The sequence below is a fragment of the Dromaius novaehollandiae genome, chromosome 5 (assembly GCF_036370855.1).
Source record: "Dromaius novaehollandiae isolate bDroNov1 chromosome 5, bDroNov1.hap1, whole genome shotgun sequence".
Taxonomy (NCBI): Eukaryota; Metazoa; Chordata; class Aves; order Casuariiformes; family Dromaiidae; genus Dromaius; species Dromaius novaehollandiae.
The window spans coordinates 7,915,389-7,932,379 of NC_088102.1; the positions used below are offsets into that span (position 1 = coordinate 7,915,389).

General features: G+C 45.4%; 1 protein-coding gene across 1 annotated transcript in view; it reads left to right on the forward strand.

The window, feature by feature from the left end:
- PRKCH (protein kinase C eta) overlaps positions 1-16,991 on the forward strand; it is a 119,564-nt gene that overhangs the window by 55,733 nt on the left and 46,840 nt on the right. Inside the window, exons 8-10 of the mRNA XM_026114428.2 lie at positions 1,072-1,215; positions 1,928-2,101; positions 16,407-16,561. Of these exons, the coding sequence (XP_025970213.1) occupies positions 1,072-1,215; positions 1,928-2,101; positions 16,407-16,561 (473 nt within the window). The remainder of the gene's footprint in view (positions 1-1,071; positions 1,216-1,927; positions 2,102-16,406; positions 16,562-16,991) is intronic.

Sequence of the window (16,991 nt, forward strand, 5' to 3'; positions counted from 1 at the left end):
TACATCAAAAGGAGGTGAAATCACAAAAAAAGAAAAAAAAAAAAAGAAATCTGTGCTTAGCCTTTTAACAGTCTCTTATTATTTATGAGCTTAAGGCTCTAGTTAAGTGATCAGAATGTGCTGTAAGCTTGAATTTTTTAGGAGTTTTGTCAGGTGCTGTTCCAACTGTTTTTGGTTCTCTCCATGTGCCTGGGGTTTCCATTGCTGTGGCCATGAGAAGTTTCCCTGTGCAGGGGCGGATTTTGCTTTACACCAAAGTGGTCACAAGATGGAGCTCAAGAAATCTGTGTGACTGTTCAGAGTAATACTTATGGCTTATATGCACACTCCTATGTAGAGAGCCGTGCGCAGAAGGCACTGGAGATTAACTTGGTCTTACTACATTTGATCTTGCTATACTGCAAAAACAGGTGCTCTAGAAACGCTTGCTAATACTGGTAGAATTCCTGAAAGCACAGAGGCACCTCGTTGCTGGTGTGGGAATGAACAGCCCTCAGTCGAATTTGCAGCAGTGGAGGAAGCCAGCAGCCCAGCTGTGGGGAAAGAAAAGTATTTTGTCATTTGGGTCCCACTGAATGCTATGGGCTTTGATCAAGAGTCCTAAAATCACGTAAAAATGAAAGAGGATCAGATCAAACCTGTTTGGAGTCTAGATCTCACTAGCACTTCTCATATTGCAGAAATGCTGTAGTCCCTCTCATTCTGACATCGGGTAGGAGATTTGCAGATTTTCTTATTCATTGTCTTATTTTTCCAGGCAGAGAAGGTGGGGAGAGGCAGGTTTGCTTCTTGGATCTGCTGTGCGGTGGGTTCACAACTTAAAATGCACAGGCCAGGAGCTAGTTTCGACATCTCAGCACAGTTCTGCATGGTGATAAGGTCTGCTGGTCACATACAGCAGCTGTGGGGTACTGGTTGTACTTATGGGTTTTCTGTTCCAGTGGCCATACAGTGCAACAGAACAGGGTCTAAATGCCCCGGTTGGTAGGCTGGCTGCTTGTGAACACCTCTGCAAATCTGGGTAAGGTACAATTTCTGTGCATGCTGATATTTATTTACTTTCCTCTGCAGAAACTGGTTTCAAGATCTGCTCTGAGACACCAGGGAAAAGGCAGCCTAAAAGATGGCGACAATGTTAGTGAAAGTTCAGGAAGCAAACTTGGGATGAAAGACTTAACCTTCCTCCGTGTGCTGGGAAAGGGCAGTTTTGGAAAGGTGAGCATTATTTGTGCCTCTTGGGGAGAATACCACATTTCTTATTTTAGAAGCTACTAAGGTACGTGACGTTATTTCATAACGTGGTATGTGAGCTATCCAGTGGGGTATGCTTTGTGAGGCTTGTTAGTGAGAGGGAGGGAAGGGAGGAGACGTAAAGCTGACAGTAAAGCGAATTGGACATTGCAAAAAAGCGAAAAAGTAATAACCAAGAGAACAGCTGCATGTCAGGGCCCATAGCATAAATTGCAAGTGTATGCATTAGCACTCGTTTGGGCATCATTTCCTTTAAAGGAAACGAGGCAGTGACTTCACATGCAGTGAGGTGTGTGTGGGGGGTCATTCCTCTGCTTTGCCTCAAAGCTAGAGTGAAACGGTGCATTTGAAACTGATAATTGAGGAGGGAAGTGGAAAGAGATATTGCTGCTTGTAGGGTTTGCCCTGGGACAGGGTTTCTGCTGGCAGTAGACAAGCTTCAGCCACCTCAAAGCAATGTGTGTGGGCACTTCTCTCTGCAGAAGCATGCTGCAGTCAGTAGCATATGCGTCATCGATTGTACGCTGCTTCCCGTGCTAACAGGTTGACTCACTTACAAACACAAGTCTGCTCATGAGATGACTGACCTTTCTAGGGTGAGAAGGTGTAAGAGGCTCTGCCACCTGTAGAGGCAGAAGCCTCAGCCCTTGCGATTCACTCCCTCTCTTTCACTTAGGTGATGCTTGCCAAGATGAAAGAGAGCGGGCAGCTCTATGCGGTGAAGGTGCTGAAGAAGGACGTCATTCTTCAAGATGACGATGTTGAATGCACCATGACGGAGAAACGCATCCTGTCCTTAGCAAGGAGCCACCCATTCCTTACCAAGCTCTACTGTTGCTTCCAGACCCCTGTAAGTACAGTGAGGTTTGCACAGCCTGGGCAGTGGACAGCCCTCCTCCTGATGCTGGCTGGTGTGTTCAGGACAGAGGCACTTACCCATATACTTGTTCCCCCCTTATACAGACATCCACCATAGACCCAGGAGACAGCTCTCTGCTCACGGGTGAACAAAGCACTCTGGCATGTTCCACTGCTCGCATCTGCTGATGCACGTGCATTTGTCAGACAAAATCCTGGCTTGTTCTAAGCTCCCTAACAAAATGGTAATAACAGGAAGACTTTTTTTGTGTGTGTCTTCCTTAGAAGCAGTCTCTCCTTTTCAGTGTTTCTGAAGGCGTATGTATAAATGCCTACAAACCTGCAGTGTCCTCCAGTTGCTGTGATCTTAGGCCCCACTGTCCTGCTGCCTGAACTTTGGTAGTACTGCATTTGCATTGTATTATCTGCAAACTCAGTGAATTGTACTTAAAATCAGGGGTAGCCTCCTGTATCTACCCAGTCTTTGTATACTGCTCAGGACACAGGGGATATGAATGAAACATCCCTGTGGGGCTCCTGGAAAGGATCTTCCAGATATAAGTGGACCCTGAATTGGACTGCTGATATACAAGAAAAGTATAATAAGAAATATATATGCTGATATATAAGAAATACAGCTGGTATTTCTTATCATGTGGATAGGGCGAATGATAGCATTGCTGCCACTTGTGTAGTCCTTCACTCAGGAATGCTTATCACATGCTCAGAGCCCAGTTTAGAGCCTCTTCTTGTGTGTGCATGTGGGTGGGAGCTTGTTGCTGGTGTGGGTGGTGGAGTGTGGCTGTGATGGAGACCATGCTAGTATCTGAGCAAGGTAAGTTTGGGAGTCCCCGAGCTGAGCTGTTATTAAGACCAGAGCCTCTTCTGCAGTGTAGTGCTTCCATATTGTCCAGGCTCCTTCCCTGTTGCTTTTTGTCCATTGCTAAATGCTAATAGAGCTTGCCTTCCTCTTAGAGAAGGCAGGAGAAACTTGTCTCTTAGTTGTGGCTTCAATCCTCCTTCATGAACCCCAAACCTTCAAAAAGAGGCAGATAAATGCATCCTGCCACCCACCTGTTTCTCTTCTCGCTGGGGTGATGCAACAGCCAGCTACGGAGTTAAAGAATGGAGCTCGCTTAGGGCGGAGCCCTTGGGGTAGACTCACGTAGTAGAAATTAGGGTTTTTTTCTTGTTGTTTTGCTTTGAGCCATGCTGTATGTCAGAAACAAAACTTAAACCTCACTGTTGTCACCTGTAACCAAGGAAACTCCTTTTGGTTTCATAACATCAAGACATAAGGCCCAAATTTTAATAGCCTTATTGAAGATCTAATGTAAAATTTCCAAAATGCTCAGTATTGTATGCTGTTTGAGCTCAGACCTGGGATAGCAGCATATTTTGCAACTCGTTGCTTTGCTCTTTACTATGGCTTTATTTAGCAAACTGCAATGTAGATGTGAAAATAGCAAATTCACTCCTGGGCTGTATAGAGTATTTTAAGGGCAGTTAGAGAAGACTTAAGGTCACTGTACCAATACTATCTTCATGTTCAAAAAATGAATGCAGTCTGCTAGGGGTGCAGAGAAGATTTACTGGGCTGATGAGGTAATTGAAGAGTCTTTTGCAAAGGAAAAAACAGGAAGAACTTAGCCTGTTTAGACTAGCAAATTGAAAGCAAAAAGAGGATCTGATTGATGTCTGCAGATGTCAAACACTAAGGAGGGAACACAGCTGTCAAGATGCTGGGTAAGATTAAATAGTCTAGACCAGCTATGGATACAGTTAGACTGGAAATGAAAAGGAAGTTGTTAAACAGTAGAACAGTTCAGAACTGGAATTTCTGGAACAGCTTCTCATCAGAGCAGCAGACAGGAAAAACTCCCAGCCCTTGCCACCCTGAATGCATGCTTGGTCAGTCTCTGAAAGGGAGTGGTGCTTGTAATGGCCGGACCCTGCTAGGTCCAGTCTTTTCCAGGTTCCTCCGATTCTCTGCATCCCATGTTGTTTCGTTATCTGCTTCCCGCCAATAATAAAACCAAAAGCAAGAGAGGCATTTGCAAAAGCAAAAATAGATTTCAGACTAATGTGGCTCATCACATCTTTTGTCTGCGTTCTGCGCTCAGTGATACCCACCTCAATCCAGAATAACCAGATTTAAGTTGCTTATAAAAGCATAGTTTAAATCCCTTTGCTATAATAGAGAAATGATTGCAATAGTAGGGTATTTGTTGGACAGAGCCCTCCCAGGAGGGCTAACTGGTAGTAATGATAGAGTACTTAGGCTTTATGTTCTTTTTTTTCCATAGCATTTTTATCCCCTCTGTTAATACTACTTTGGGAGAAAATATATATATATTTATATATATAAAAAATATATTTATATTTATATTTATATTTATATTTATATATTTATATTATATATTTATATATATAAAAAATATGTGTATATATATATTCTTTTTAAATAAAGGACTAACTACTTAAAATGTCGTCCTGCAGCCATATTTAAAATACCAAAGCACTTTCATGTTTGCAGTTGGGTGGATGTTTATACAAAACAATACTTAGTTTCACTTGTAATTACATGGAAATGATATCACACATATCTCACTTACAGCCCAAGCTCTGGAAATGTGGTATTAAGGGTTCACATTATGAAAAAGTTGAGTATGAGCTAGCAGCGCAGTCTCATTGCGAGTAAGGCTAACTACGTCCTGGGCTGCTTTAGAAGGTCAGGGGAAGTCATTAGCCCCTCTGCTTCATGCTGCTGAGGCTGTACCCAAAATACAGGTGTCCAGTGGCCCCCCCCCCCCCCCCATTTCAAAAGGAGACTGGGGGAACTGGAAAGGGGGGACTTCGGAAGTGGCTGAAATACTGCAGTACTCAGAAGACAGAGTGATCAGAGGTGTTTTGAGGACTTGGGTGGATCTAGATCTGCTTGAATTCAGACTCCTGTATAATATTGCACCCTAACCAGCAAACTGCTCTGACTTAAACAGCCTAGGGCTGACTTAGACAGCCTAGGGCATGTCTGTGCTGCACAGTGCGGTGTCGTGTGGCGCTAGTAATCTAGCGTTAGCTGAGCTGGCACAAGTACCAGCAGTAGCAGTGCGTTGCTTGAGTTAATCCATGTTGCTGCTACTTTTGCTTGCCTGGTTAGAGCTGGCGGAGGTTCTCCCATGCTTACATCAGTTGCCGATCATTTTCAGAAAGGTTTCTGATTTCTTGTGCCGCCTCTGTGGCACCTCTGTTTTGTGTGGCCCTTAGTCTCGGTTGCAGTATAAGTGATACACACCAGCAAGGGCTGGTTTAATTGCCCATGGTGGGCTGAGGCTGCCTGACCTCAACACGGCCTTCTTGCTGTCGTACAGAGAGAGATTGCAGCCGCTAGGTGGTAGGAGCTACAAATGTTGTCTCCGCCTGGTAGGTCACAGTCTGTGGAGCCTAGAGAGGAGGAATTAGCAGCAGAGCAGGCTGGATGTGGCCCTGTGTATGCTCAGGGCTGGGCAGGACCCGTGCACTGACGGGACAGGAGGGGGGCAGTTTCTCAGACTGCACATCCAGATGCCTTTCCTGCAAAGGGAAGGAGTGTGCTGTTCCCTTGCAGGGGGTGAATTTAGGTCCAGTTCCAGCTCCACCTGAGTGAGGTCTCCCTTGCTCACCGCAAGTTGAGATGGATCTTAGATTTTTTTTTTTTTTAATGAATGTCTTGCTTTGGGTACTTTCAGCCTTGCCCAAGCCATTTACCTCTGCTTTTTCTAGGGCCTGAGACTCATCCTTTAGTGCCAGAGGGGATTATGCTCCCACCGCAGTAATCTGCGAGTTGCTGACAGGTGCTGCGGCTGACCTGCGGATAATCTCGGATTCTGTGTTAGGGGTCACAAGCACCAAAAAATGCTTGTTTCTGTTTACCTGACATTGGTGTCATCCAACACCTCAACGATACAGTCCTGGAACGGGTGAAAGAGGCTGTATGTGCAAATAGTTAAGTCAGGAATTTAATCCTGGGGAATGTAGATTGTGGAATGTTTTAATTAAAATGAGTTTAAATAAGTAGATCCTGTGTTCTTTGGGGTTTAGGAGCCATTCTTCCTGCACAGGTGGTTTGCTTTTAAATCCTTTTGTCTTGACTCTCATGCATGACAATGAAAAAGGCTGGGGGAGATCAGCTTCCCATGCAAATGGTGTCAAATGGCAGTGGTTAGAGGTTTCTGCATTTTATGTTTATTGCCCTTATCCTTTTTCTCCTCATGACCATAGGGTGCTTTCAGGGGACCGTCCCCCAGGCAATGCTGTTTCCAGCGCTGTCTCTGTTAGTCTGATCATTATATGGATTTGCTTCCCATGCGGCTCTGCTGACAATTGCTGAGGCACAGAGCCTGTGTGTGTCATTCCAAAAATAGTGAGACATGAAAACTTGGCAGAGGGACATGATTTTCTATAACGAGCGTCCTTCAGAGATAATAGCTAGCAGGGTTACTATTGAAGCTAGTGGGCCCAGGCATTCCAGGGCAGCTAATCATCAGACTGGTACCATTTTGTGACGGTTCCTGCGTCCCTTTAAAAGCTGCAGGCTAATGCCACATCCTTGACGCAGAAGGGAGAGGTTACTCTGTCACCTCTGCTGGCTCCCAGGGCACTCAGAAGAGTTCTCCTGGGGTCAACATGGCCATCGTGTCACGGATCTCCCAGATGTTTGGGGAGATCTCCTGATCTAGGTGACCCGGCTTGAGCATGTAGGTCGAACTCAATGATGTTTAAATGTCCCTTCCAACCTCAACCGTTCTGTAATTCTAGATGGGCTGTTTCACCTCATGGAAGTGCCTGAGCTGCCCTGGAGCCTTTTTGTCAGGGGCACAATTTTCCAAGTGTGAGCTTCCAAACCACCAAAAAAAAATGGTGGGACTGAGAAATGGCAGCTGGCTCGCTGCTCTCCCGTCCGCTGGTCTTGGGATGCCACAGAGGGATCTAGCTGTGCTCCTGTGTCAAGGGGAGCCCTCGGTCATGCTCCCTCCGGGGATCTCCACCATCAGCCTGGTTGTCCCCCAGCTGCCACTGTCACAAAGTAGGCAGAGAGTGCAAGGTAGCCCAGGGGCAGAGCCCTGTATGGCAGAGATAAGGAAGTGCAGAAAGCTAGCACAGCCTTTCTGGGAGTCTGGTTAGATGAACAGGCATCCTGACACAGGCCAGGGAGCATGCTGGAGGAGATAAGGAAATTGTGAGGCCTCTTTGATGTTCCGTTTGGAGCTAAGAGGGAGCCCTTTGGGAGGAGAGAGGGTAACTGATCACGTCTTGGGCTCTAAACCTCCAGCCCTCCTTCTCTGGCATGTCAGTACATTGGGTAGGTACAACTAGATACGTTCACATATCTGACAGCCACGTGCAATTCTTGATGCTCTTCTGCTAGCTTGCTGGATCTTTTTCCACCTTTCTTAAGCATTGAGACTGTTGCTAGCCCCAGGCTGCTGCACTGGAAGACCAGTGTGCACTTCAGTTTCATTGCTGTCAGCCAAAATCAAATGAAAATGGTGATGGGAACATCCTGTTCCTTGGCCTGGCACCTTCCAAGAGGTTTGGTAGGATTTCACATTTCTTTTGTTAAAATACTCACAAGAAAGGGAGATGCTGCTGGGGGCTTGCTGCAAAGTCCTTTGAAGTCAGGCTTTAAGGAGCTGGAGTTGTGCTTTACCTGAGGTCCCTGGATGACGTAGGGAAGCTGCATTTTGAGGGGACTGTCCGACAGGGAGATACCGAGGAGTTTGCTCTCTCCACCTTCCTGCTCCTGCCATACTGCCTCTAGTGTGAGTGCATCCAGGCAGGCTGTCAGGGAAGGATGGGCCTCACTGAAAACCCATGAGATTTTGTTTGTTTGTTTGTTTGTTTGTTTTTGTGGTGCCCTGGCCCAAACTGTCAGTAAAACAGATGTGTGAGGCTACACCGTTCTCCTCCAAAAGCGCAGTCTGAAAGGCTCCGCTCTCTCTCTGAAATGCACAGCAGCATCTTGTGGTGGGCTCTTCCTGGCAGGAACATATACGGTCTTGCCCGAGTGTGGAGGGCAGAAGGGCATGGGTTTTTTCTGTGGTGTTGGGGTTTTTTTCCCCTCCACCATAGGCAGAGTGGTTTGTCTTCAGATGATGAAACAAGCTCAGGCTGACATTTCTGACTTTATCTGTGAACCTTGCTGGGTGTCCACACTTATACTGCACGCTGTGAAATATGAAGTGATTTGAACTGAAGTGAAAACACGAACTAAGTGTTAGCTACCATCATCTTTTTAGCACTGTTGTAGCCACTTAGTAAAACTTTCCTGCCCTAGTTGCTCAGGGTCCTTTGGATGCTGGTGTTGTTATGAAGCCGAGAAATTGTCCATCTCCGTCTGCAGTGGCTTATGAGAAATAACTGTTAGACAAATTTGTCAGGCTCAGTACAGTGTTAACTGAAGGAGATTGTTGCATACTGTTAGTCACAGTAAATGGAAGTAGTATTTTTGTTTGGCCTTAAAATCTAGGAAGTTGTGGCATAAAAAGGGGTTGAAAATGAGCCAACTTGCAAACAGCCTGAGTGACTGGGTGCCAGTTCGCATTGGAAAAAAACCTGTTATCAAAACTCAGAGAAGAGCTAACCAGCCATGGCTCAACCCAACAGTGCTTTTAGGCTTAAATCTGTTTAAATCTATATTGCATTCCAGACAGTGTTTAAGGTGCAAAGGTGGATCCACAAAACCCCAGTGGCAAGCCACTTCCAAGTGGCTGTTGAGTATTTTGGTGCTTTAATTTTTCCTAAGGACATTTAGCCTCACTTTTAGAAATCTCTAGCTTTCCCCAGCACGATGTGAGGTTAGCAGATGTTGCAGACACTAAATATTTTTGAAAAACAATCCAAACCTGTCCCAAGTTCATCACTCTGAACTGGAAACAGCAATACCAATAGCTTGTTCTGAAATGAGAGCTGTAAAAAGAGCACCCCACATGATCTTTACAGAGCTGCTCTCTTGTGAGATACCATGGTAGTTGCAGCCAGCTGAGGAGTACAGACATGCTACAAGTTTTTGATTAGTGGGTGATGTGTATAGCTTGACATAGTCTAGCATGGTTCCTTATTCCTGAGTTTATTCCGCTCTAGGTCTGGCTAGCGCTTTGTGTTTTGCTCTTTCAAGTGGAATGGAATGTTTATGGGATTTCCTATGCCATGTATGAAGGCCTGGTTGGGGGGGGATTTTATTTTATTTTATTTTATTATCTCATTTTATTTTAAATCTTTATTTTATTTTGGTTTAGTGGCCAAGCTGATATATTTTTTTTTTGGAGCTGGGATTACACAGAGAATTTTTGTATGTGATTTAATTGGTTAACCTAATGCCTAAGATTTATTTTTCTAGCTGAGTATTTTGTTTCCAATGAAACAGATAAAAATGAACAAGAGTTATAAAAATCATCTCTTTGCATGCAGATTGAGTAAAAGTTGCTGGTCATAAGATGAGCTGATTGTATAATCCTACTGTGAATTAAAACATCTTGAGGGGAGGTGATGAGGAAGAAGGCAGCACATATGTTCACCCGCGTATCTCAAAGGGAGCATTGTTCCAGGGAAACAGTCAAATTTGACTCTGTGTTACAAAAGGTCTTCAGCCTGCGAAGTTAAAATTTCAGCAGAGTGGTTAAGAAAATGTGCACAGAAATTTGGAGGATATAGTTAGGTTCTTGATTTTTTTTTCCTTTTTTTTTGAGCAGGTAGGAGCCCCCAGCTCCCCTTGGCTTGCACCGAGTCGTAGCTGTTCAGCTCCTCTGGAGTTAGCTCAGGGTTAATACTGTGCCGTGCACACATGTGCACACGCGGCAGCCTTTACCCTGAGGGACCCCGGAGAGTTGATTTATGCAAATAGGAGGAGCCAATTTGCTATTCTCTAGGCCACGTTTATGTGCCTCGCTGACGCTGCGTAGGGAAGTCTGCACTGTGCCACTATCAGCAGCGCAGAAGAGCAGAGTGCGGTCGTAAGTGATAGCTGCCCCGGTCCTGGAGCTGCAGCGATGGCACCAGCGGTTCATTGGTGAAAAAGCTAAAAATGAACCTCGTGTGGGGAACTGGCCTGTGTTTCTCAAGTTTATTCACTGATTGTAGGCTAGATGAGCCTCAAGGAAATGCAGCATGCTGCTCTACCCCGTTTCTGTACGTGCTGAATTTTCACTGCATCTCCGTCTGGCTGAAAAAATAGAAAACAGCAAAAGAAAGAAACCTCCTTTCCCAGCCTTTCGGACGTGGCGTGGCACACGGTGATCTCTTCCATATCTGTAGCCCCAGGGCTATGATACTGTTAGTGGCACATGCCTTTGCTGCAGTTCGTTTTCTCCTAGGTACAAATTCCTGTTGATGCTGACACGTACTTCTAGAGTCATTGAAGCAGAGAGATAAAATGGCTTGTAGAGCACCGAAAATCAGCCGGCAGATTGTGTCTTTGTGGGTTGGGAATCTTGGGTGGCAGCGACGAGCCGAGCGGTGGCAGGTGCCAGTGACAGTCATCGCTGTGGCTGTGTTTAAGCAGCATGACTAATGTGTACAGATAATTCCAGCTGAGCAAGCGTGGTACGGAGGTATTGCTTCTCTACTTAACATAGTCATTCTGATTAGAAATCAAAGGACCAAATCTTCACCTAGCATAAGTCAATGCCTTGTTCCACTGCAGTCAGCTGAGTGCTGCTTTGACACTGTCTGGAAATTTGGAGCCGAGATCATTTGCTCTGCACTCGTGCGTGCTTGCGTGTGGGCAGAGGTGGCTTCAGCAGTTCCCCCTTGGTGAGCCCGTTCTGATGATACCTGTAATCCCATCCGGTTCTGAAACACTGCCAAGCGTAGCCCATTTGAACAGCCTGCTCTCGTGTAAACCTCTTAGCTGGGAGCAGCAGGGAGCTCGCGAGGATTCAGGGCTGGTCAAAAGGCTGGATAGGGAGGAGAGGCATTCCAGGGCACAGCAAATAGACTGAACACAGTTCCTGGTTGTGTTACTCCTATGAAAATAAATATTGTCAAATGAATCTGTTTAGCATTCCTTTCCCGGGTCCTGTGCTTCAGAGTGCCTTGACCCAGATACGGTTGGACACTTGCACTGCTAGTGACGGGTGGCTTCCAGAAGCCTGGTCCTGAGACGGCAGTGTTTATTTGCACACTTCCAGCAAGACCTGAGGCAGGTTGGTTTGTGGGACCACAATGGGAGAGAAGAAACGTTGGGAGCGCCAAGGGAGCCTGGCAGCTTTTGCGATTATCTTGCAATAATTTGCTTACAAGCTCCCTAAGACTCGCTGCTCTTTTTGGAAGCAATATCCTTTCACTGTGAAGCAGTGACACAGCTGTCTCTGTATGGAGATAATTTTGAAAGCCTGCCTTCCACTCTGCAAAGCACAAACTGCCAAAACAGTGAAAAATGACTGTTTTCTTGGGGACACCCTTTGGCTTCAGTGAACTCAAATGAGGCCCAAAGCTGTTTTTCTAATGCATTGTGTGCGTGAGTTACTTCCACGAAGATGAAATGCAAACTTAGCAGAATTCCAGAGCCAGACGGATTTTTTTTTTTGAAAAATTGGACCAGCTCTAAACCACATTTCACCAGGTCTCCATTCCTTCCAGATGATGTGTTATATTGCAACTGTCAGGTGAAGAGGAGGTTTGTGTAAAAATTACTCTGGAGTTGTGTTCTTATTGGGGCGGCTCAGCCCCTTGTCCTGCAGAGGACGGTATGGGCAGCAGCAGCAGCCTGGGAGAGCTCTGCTGTGAAGGGCATGTTCTGGTGGTCTGGAGGCTGCAGAGGTCCTTTTGGTGGCCTCCTTGGCATTTCCCTGCAGGTCTTGAATCCCTGTGGTATTCTTCCGCTGGTGCCTGTCTTGAGAGAAGTCCCCTCTGGCCTCCACCCTGTCCTTGGTGCAGCGGCTCTTGGAGAGCTGCAATAAGGGGAGGCAACTTTACCATTACCTGCCTCCATGTCTGCACATAGGAAATGCTTCCCTTCCCCTTCTTCCTCTGCAGAGCCTGAACTAGGGCCATGATACTGCCTTCTCCCGTTTAGTTTAGCACAAAAACCTACGAACGGAGATAAGGCTCTTACTCCAGCCACCATCAGAAGCCTTTGGCATGACAACTGATCTTGTGTCGCTTGTACATGGCCATCAGCTGTGACTCTTAACTAGAAGTGGTAGAAATTAGACATTGTACTGGCCCTTTTGTGGTGTGGGGAGGGAAAAGATGTTCTTTTAATAGAATCTGGATTATTTTTTTTTCCCTTGTGACAATGAAGAGGGAAGGTATGAGGGATCAAAGCAGTCTTCTAGTGGAGTTGGTGGGGACAAAGGGCTAAACTGACGTTTAAGTTGGAGCTTGGTGGATGATTGTGTTTGTAAGCGGTGGTAACCAGTATTTGGCTTGTCCCACCCAATGGTTTTGGAACTGGGGACTCTCTTCAAATGCCACCAGTACCTCACTACGACAACAAACAAACAAATAAACCAAGCAGGTACCTTTAATTGCTATCAAACGCTGTCCTTAGGACATTGTATGTGCTTCCAACATCCCCTGCACTGCTAATAGGACATGGAAAACTGAAATTTAACAAATAAATGTAAAAAACCACTTCTCTTGCCCTGAAATTGGCAGGGTTAATCTCTGGATGTAGGCCAGCCTTGGAATGAACGTACCTGACCCCATAGATTTTGTTTCCTTCAAGTGTTTCTTTAATTTACAGTAACTATTGCTCTGGAGCTCTATTCATCTCAATCCCAGTCCAGAAATGGTGCAATGTGATTTCCTCATGCGGCTGCTGTTGCTGTGAAGGCTTTAACGTCACCATTTCCTGTTGACTCAAATTCTCTTTCTTACTTTTGCCAACGTCAAACAGAGATAATAGATTAGGGAAAACTGAGCATTGCAAAATATAAAACAGTTGTGAGGATTTCAGCATTAACCCCTGTCTGAAGCACTTCAGCTTTCAACTCCTAATTCCTGTGCAGAGCTGCCACGATAGAGGGCACACAACTCTCTGGAATTGCCAGTTGAGCGGGTTCCCAAGAGACGAGCTATAATCTGCCCCCTTAAGTCGGAGCTAACCTGAGCCTCCTCTCCCTTGTGCTCGGAGCACCTGGGCTCAGGTGAAACCAGTAGAGTTAGGTCAAACATACAAGTATCTAAACTATCTGCTATTTTGAGATCTCCCTTTCCCGCCTGCTTTTTATGCTGTTTGTTCTCTCTTATTCTGTAAGCTTCAAATTGCCTTTTTTCATAAAATATCATTATTTGAGAAGCTTGTTTTACTTCTCAGCAATTCTTAGAAGAGTGGTTGGTCTTTGCAGCTTTTGGTCTGGTTTTTGGTCTGCCAAGCTGATGGCCTTGCTTAGGAATAAAAGTGAAAAGTGTTGCTTTGGTTCTTAGATCCCGGTCCCTGAAGGACAGTCATTAGCACTGATCTTTCTAATATTTGCCTCCAGGTGTGTAAGAGGCCAGCGCACAAATGCTGTATTATGAGGAACTTGTAATATCCATCCAGCTCTTTTCTTCAGTAACCCCATAGGTTTTCTAAGTTTTAGTAAATTGGATAGACAATTAGCTGGAGCAAAAAAAAAAGAAGAAAGGAGGAGAGAGAACTAATTTGGCTAGGCAAAAGTTCTGTTAAGCCTGGATGGGACAGCTTCAGTAATTAAACAATCCATATTTGTGTTTGACCTGTGAATGAGACCATGGGTGGAGGCGAGTCCTTAGCTATTGCATTTGTGACCGCAGTGTGTACACTTGCAGTGATACTTGTTCAGGTTTGCAGTTAGTCTGAAGCAAGAACTGTGTTTGTTACAAAAAGCTGTTAATTGAGGTGGATGCAATTCGGCAGGGATGCATGTTTCAACATAAGTTGTTTGGGTGCTCCCCTAAACGTTTGAGAAAGAAGAGGAAGTATTCTGCTTTAAACATAGTAGTACATACTAGTACAGCCAGAAGTCCGAGGGCCATGGAGTTTTGCCAGCACTGGAGAAACAGGGCATGTATGTTTTAAGAGAGGAAGGATTAATTTTGTTTCCCTGAAGCTCCCCTTAAGGAAGGAGTGGAAAATATATGTTCTTAGCTGTATGCATGTTTATACAAGCATATACAGTACTTACATAAATACACACACACACACAGCCCTGCCAGGTTGCTGGTAAATTAAATTACTTCCTGTAGAAGACCTGGCAAGAGGGATTTCTTTAAGTTCGGGCTTGAAGAGAGACCTGGACAAGCTGGGCTAGATGGACAAGCATGTGGCATGTGGAGAGATCATCATGGAAGGAGGCGGGAAGGAATAACAAAGTGATGTGAAAGCTGGCCCGACTGGCAAGGCGGAGGCTACGTGTGCTGCAGCTGGAGGATGGGTTGCAGAACAGGTAGGCACAGCATGGCCAGATGGAGTTTAACAGCTGCCGTGAAGATGTGGCAGCACAGGTCTGATGTGGGCTGCAGATCCCAGGTCCCTGGTGGGGTTGCAGAGTCTGTGCTGCTCTAGCTGCACTGCTGCTGTAGGCAAGCTAACCAAAGTATCTTTAAGCTACCCTGAGATAAGGGCAGTGTGAAACGATGAAATGTTGGGTTTTTTTGCGTGTGGACTGGAAATAGCACTCAATACAAGGCCTTAGTGCTACCCACAGCAGTATTTTTAGATTGCTGGGAACATATCTATCTTAGCTTTGCTGCTTCTGGAAGGGGCCCAAGAGAAGCGGGTTACAGAACCCCGGATGGGGCTGAGAAGAGCTCTGTCCTCAGCTGTCATGAGCCATTTGCTTTTCTGCTCGAGCCCAGAGAAGAATGAGAGGATTCCTGGTTGCTTTTCTTCTGCTCTGTGCGTCTGGAGATGTTAACAACAGTAGTCACTTCAAGCTGGCTGGCTGCCAGAAAGTGGAGAATAACAATGGTTATCCTCTTAAATTTAGAGAGGGTTTAAAACTTTAGCTTGTAGATGATTAATATCAGATCTGGGAAGGGGCTTGTGGGGGGAGAGAGAAGGACAAATAGTACCACTAAAAGGCTGACTGATCTCAAGTGAATTGTATGCCTATTTTCCAGTCTGCTTGTTCCCAATATTATTCAGTTAAACTGAAACAGTCAGTGCTAAATGCACTGAAGCAATATACTAAAGGGGAAATTTAGATTCAGCCTGAAACAATCCTTGGGCTTAGTTTTGTGTCAATTTATTCTGTATCCTCCCTCTCGCAAGTAAGCAAGTACCCCTTTTGCACAAGTTAAACCTGCGTTTGGGTATCCAGACTGTTGAACGTGTAGTTTAAGCAAGTGTATCCCCATCTGTAGACTTTTGCAATAACCAGAACAAAGGGGAACTTCAGGTAGCAGCAGCCGTGGTTAATAAACTGAGCTTCATTGAACAGGTTGCTTTTCTGCCCAGCAGAAACTTTGATATATATTTTGTCCTTATCAGTGTCTTCATCAAACAAAAGTCTGTAGATCAGTCAGAGCTATGAGGAAAGCTGAGATCTGCAAGTTTGAAAGGCAGTTGCCATGCAAGTGTATTGCTGGAAATCCCGTTCTGCAAAACAATGCAAATTTTCCGGAAAATAGAGGCTAGGGATACCTTAGAGACAGCATCGGTATTGCTGTCTCAGAGCTCTTGAGTTAACGTGGCAAAGTTGAAGGCAGTGAGCGGTTTGGTTATGCCCCACAAGCCTAGTCCTGCTACACTGAACAAAGCCAGCCCAAGCTCATTTCTGAAGGACGTTTTGAGACTGGGATTTGTGTGTGTGTGTGTGTGTTTGCAGTGCTTTTGCTGCAGGATGTGTACCTGTGCCCATTCATGAGATCCACTACAGTAGGGGAGATTTATTAGAGCCCTTAGTAACATTTTTTTTTCTCGAGAAAGCTGCAGCGTTTAGTAGAGAGTAAGCCACTTATTACAGATTTCTCTTGTGACTGCTCAGAGAATGCTACTGGCGAGATATCATCCTCTGCTGCATTCAGGCTAAGGACAGTTCAGGAGACCCTCCAGGAGCTGGTTACTGAAAAGCACACACCGATGGGTATTCCCAGTCTGCATGTGAACAGGATTTCATTTCATTACTGGGCAAAAGTTTGGGAGGTGGGAGGACTGCAGGGTAAGGAGGAGCTGACAGATCTTTCTGCTTTTGACTTAACTTCTCCCAGAAAAGCCAGATTTTTTTTCCCAACGTCTGATGGGTGCTTGGTCTGTTTTTGTTTGGGAGATAACTGTTTTACTTAGAAGTTTCTATATACGATAGAGGATATGATTAATGCTGTTTGTATCTGTTGTGTTTGCGTGTGTGAAGGATCGTCTGTTCTTTGTCATGGAGTTCGTAAATGGCGGGGACTTGATGTTCCATATTCAGAAGTCGCGTCGCTTCGATGAAGATCGGGCCCGCTTCTATGCTGCAGAAATTATTTCAGCCCTTATGTTTCTCCATGAAAGAGGCATCATTTATCGGTGAGCTCTGAATTCATTCATTCTCTTTGTCTGAACCTCATGGCTGAGGTGATAGCTTGAATTTTCTGTTGGGGTAAATAACCATTGCTTGCTGCCCACCAGGAACAAGTTGTCAGATGGGATGACAGTACCACCACTTTCACACTGCTAATTGTCAAAGGTGCATCCAACTTCCAGGAAGGAGTGAAACTACTGTCTGCAGTATTGACTACAGGAAGGGTTTTCTATGATGTATGTGCGAACAGATAGAAAAAGAGGGTTTTGCTTCCAAGGCACGGGGTCTAGATGATGTGTTGATGTTAGTTCGCATAACTCTGCTGACTTAGCTGCTTTATATCAGTCCCAGAACCACCCTTTACCTGCACTTGCAGGTGCTTGCTCTTCAGTGAAGGGCTGGCTGGCTGCTGGGCATTATCTGCTGAAAAACAGA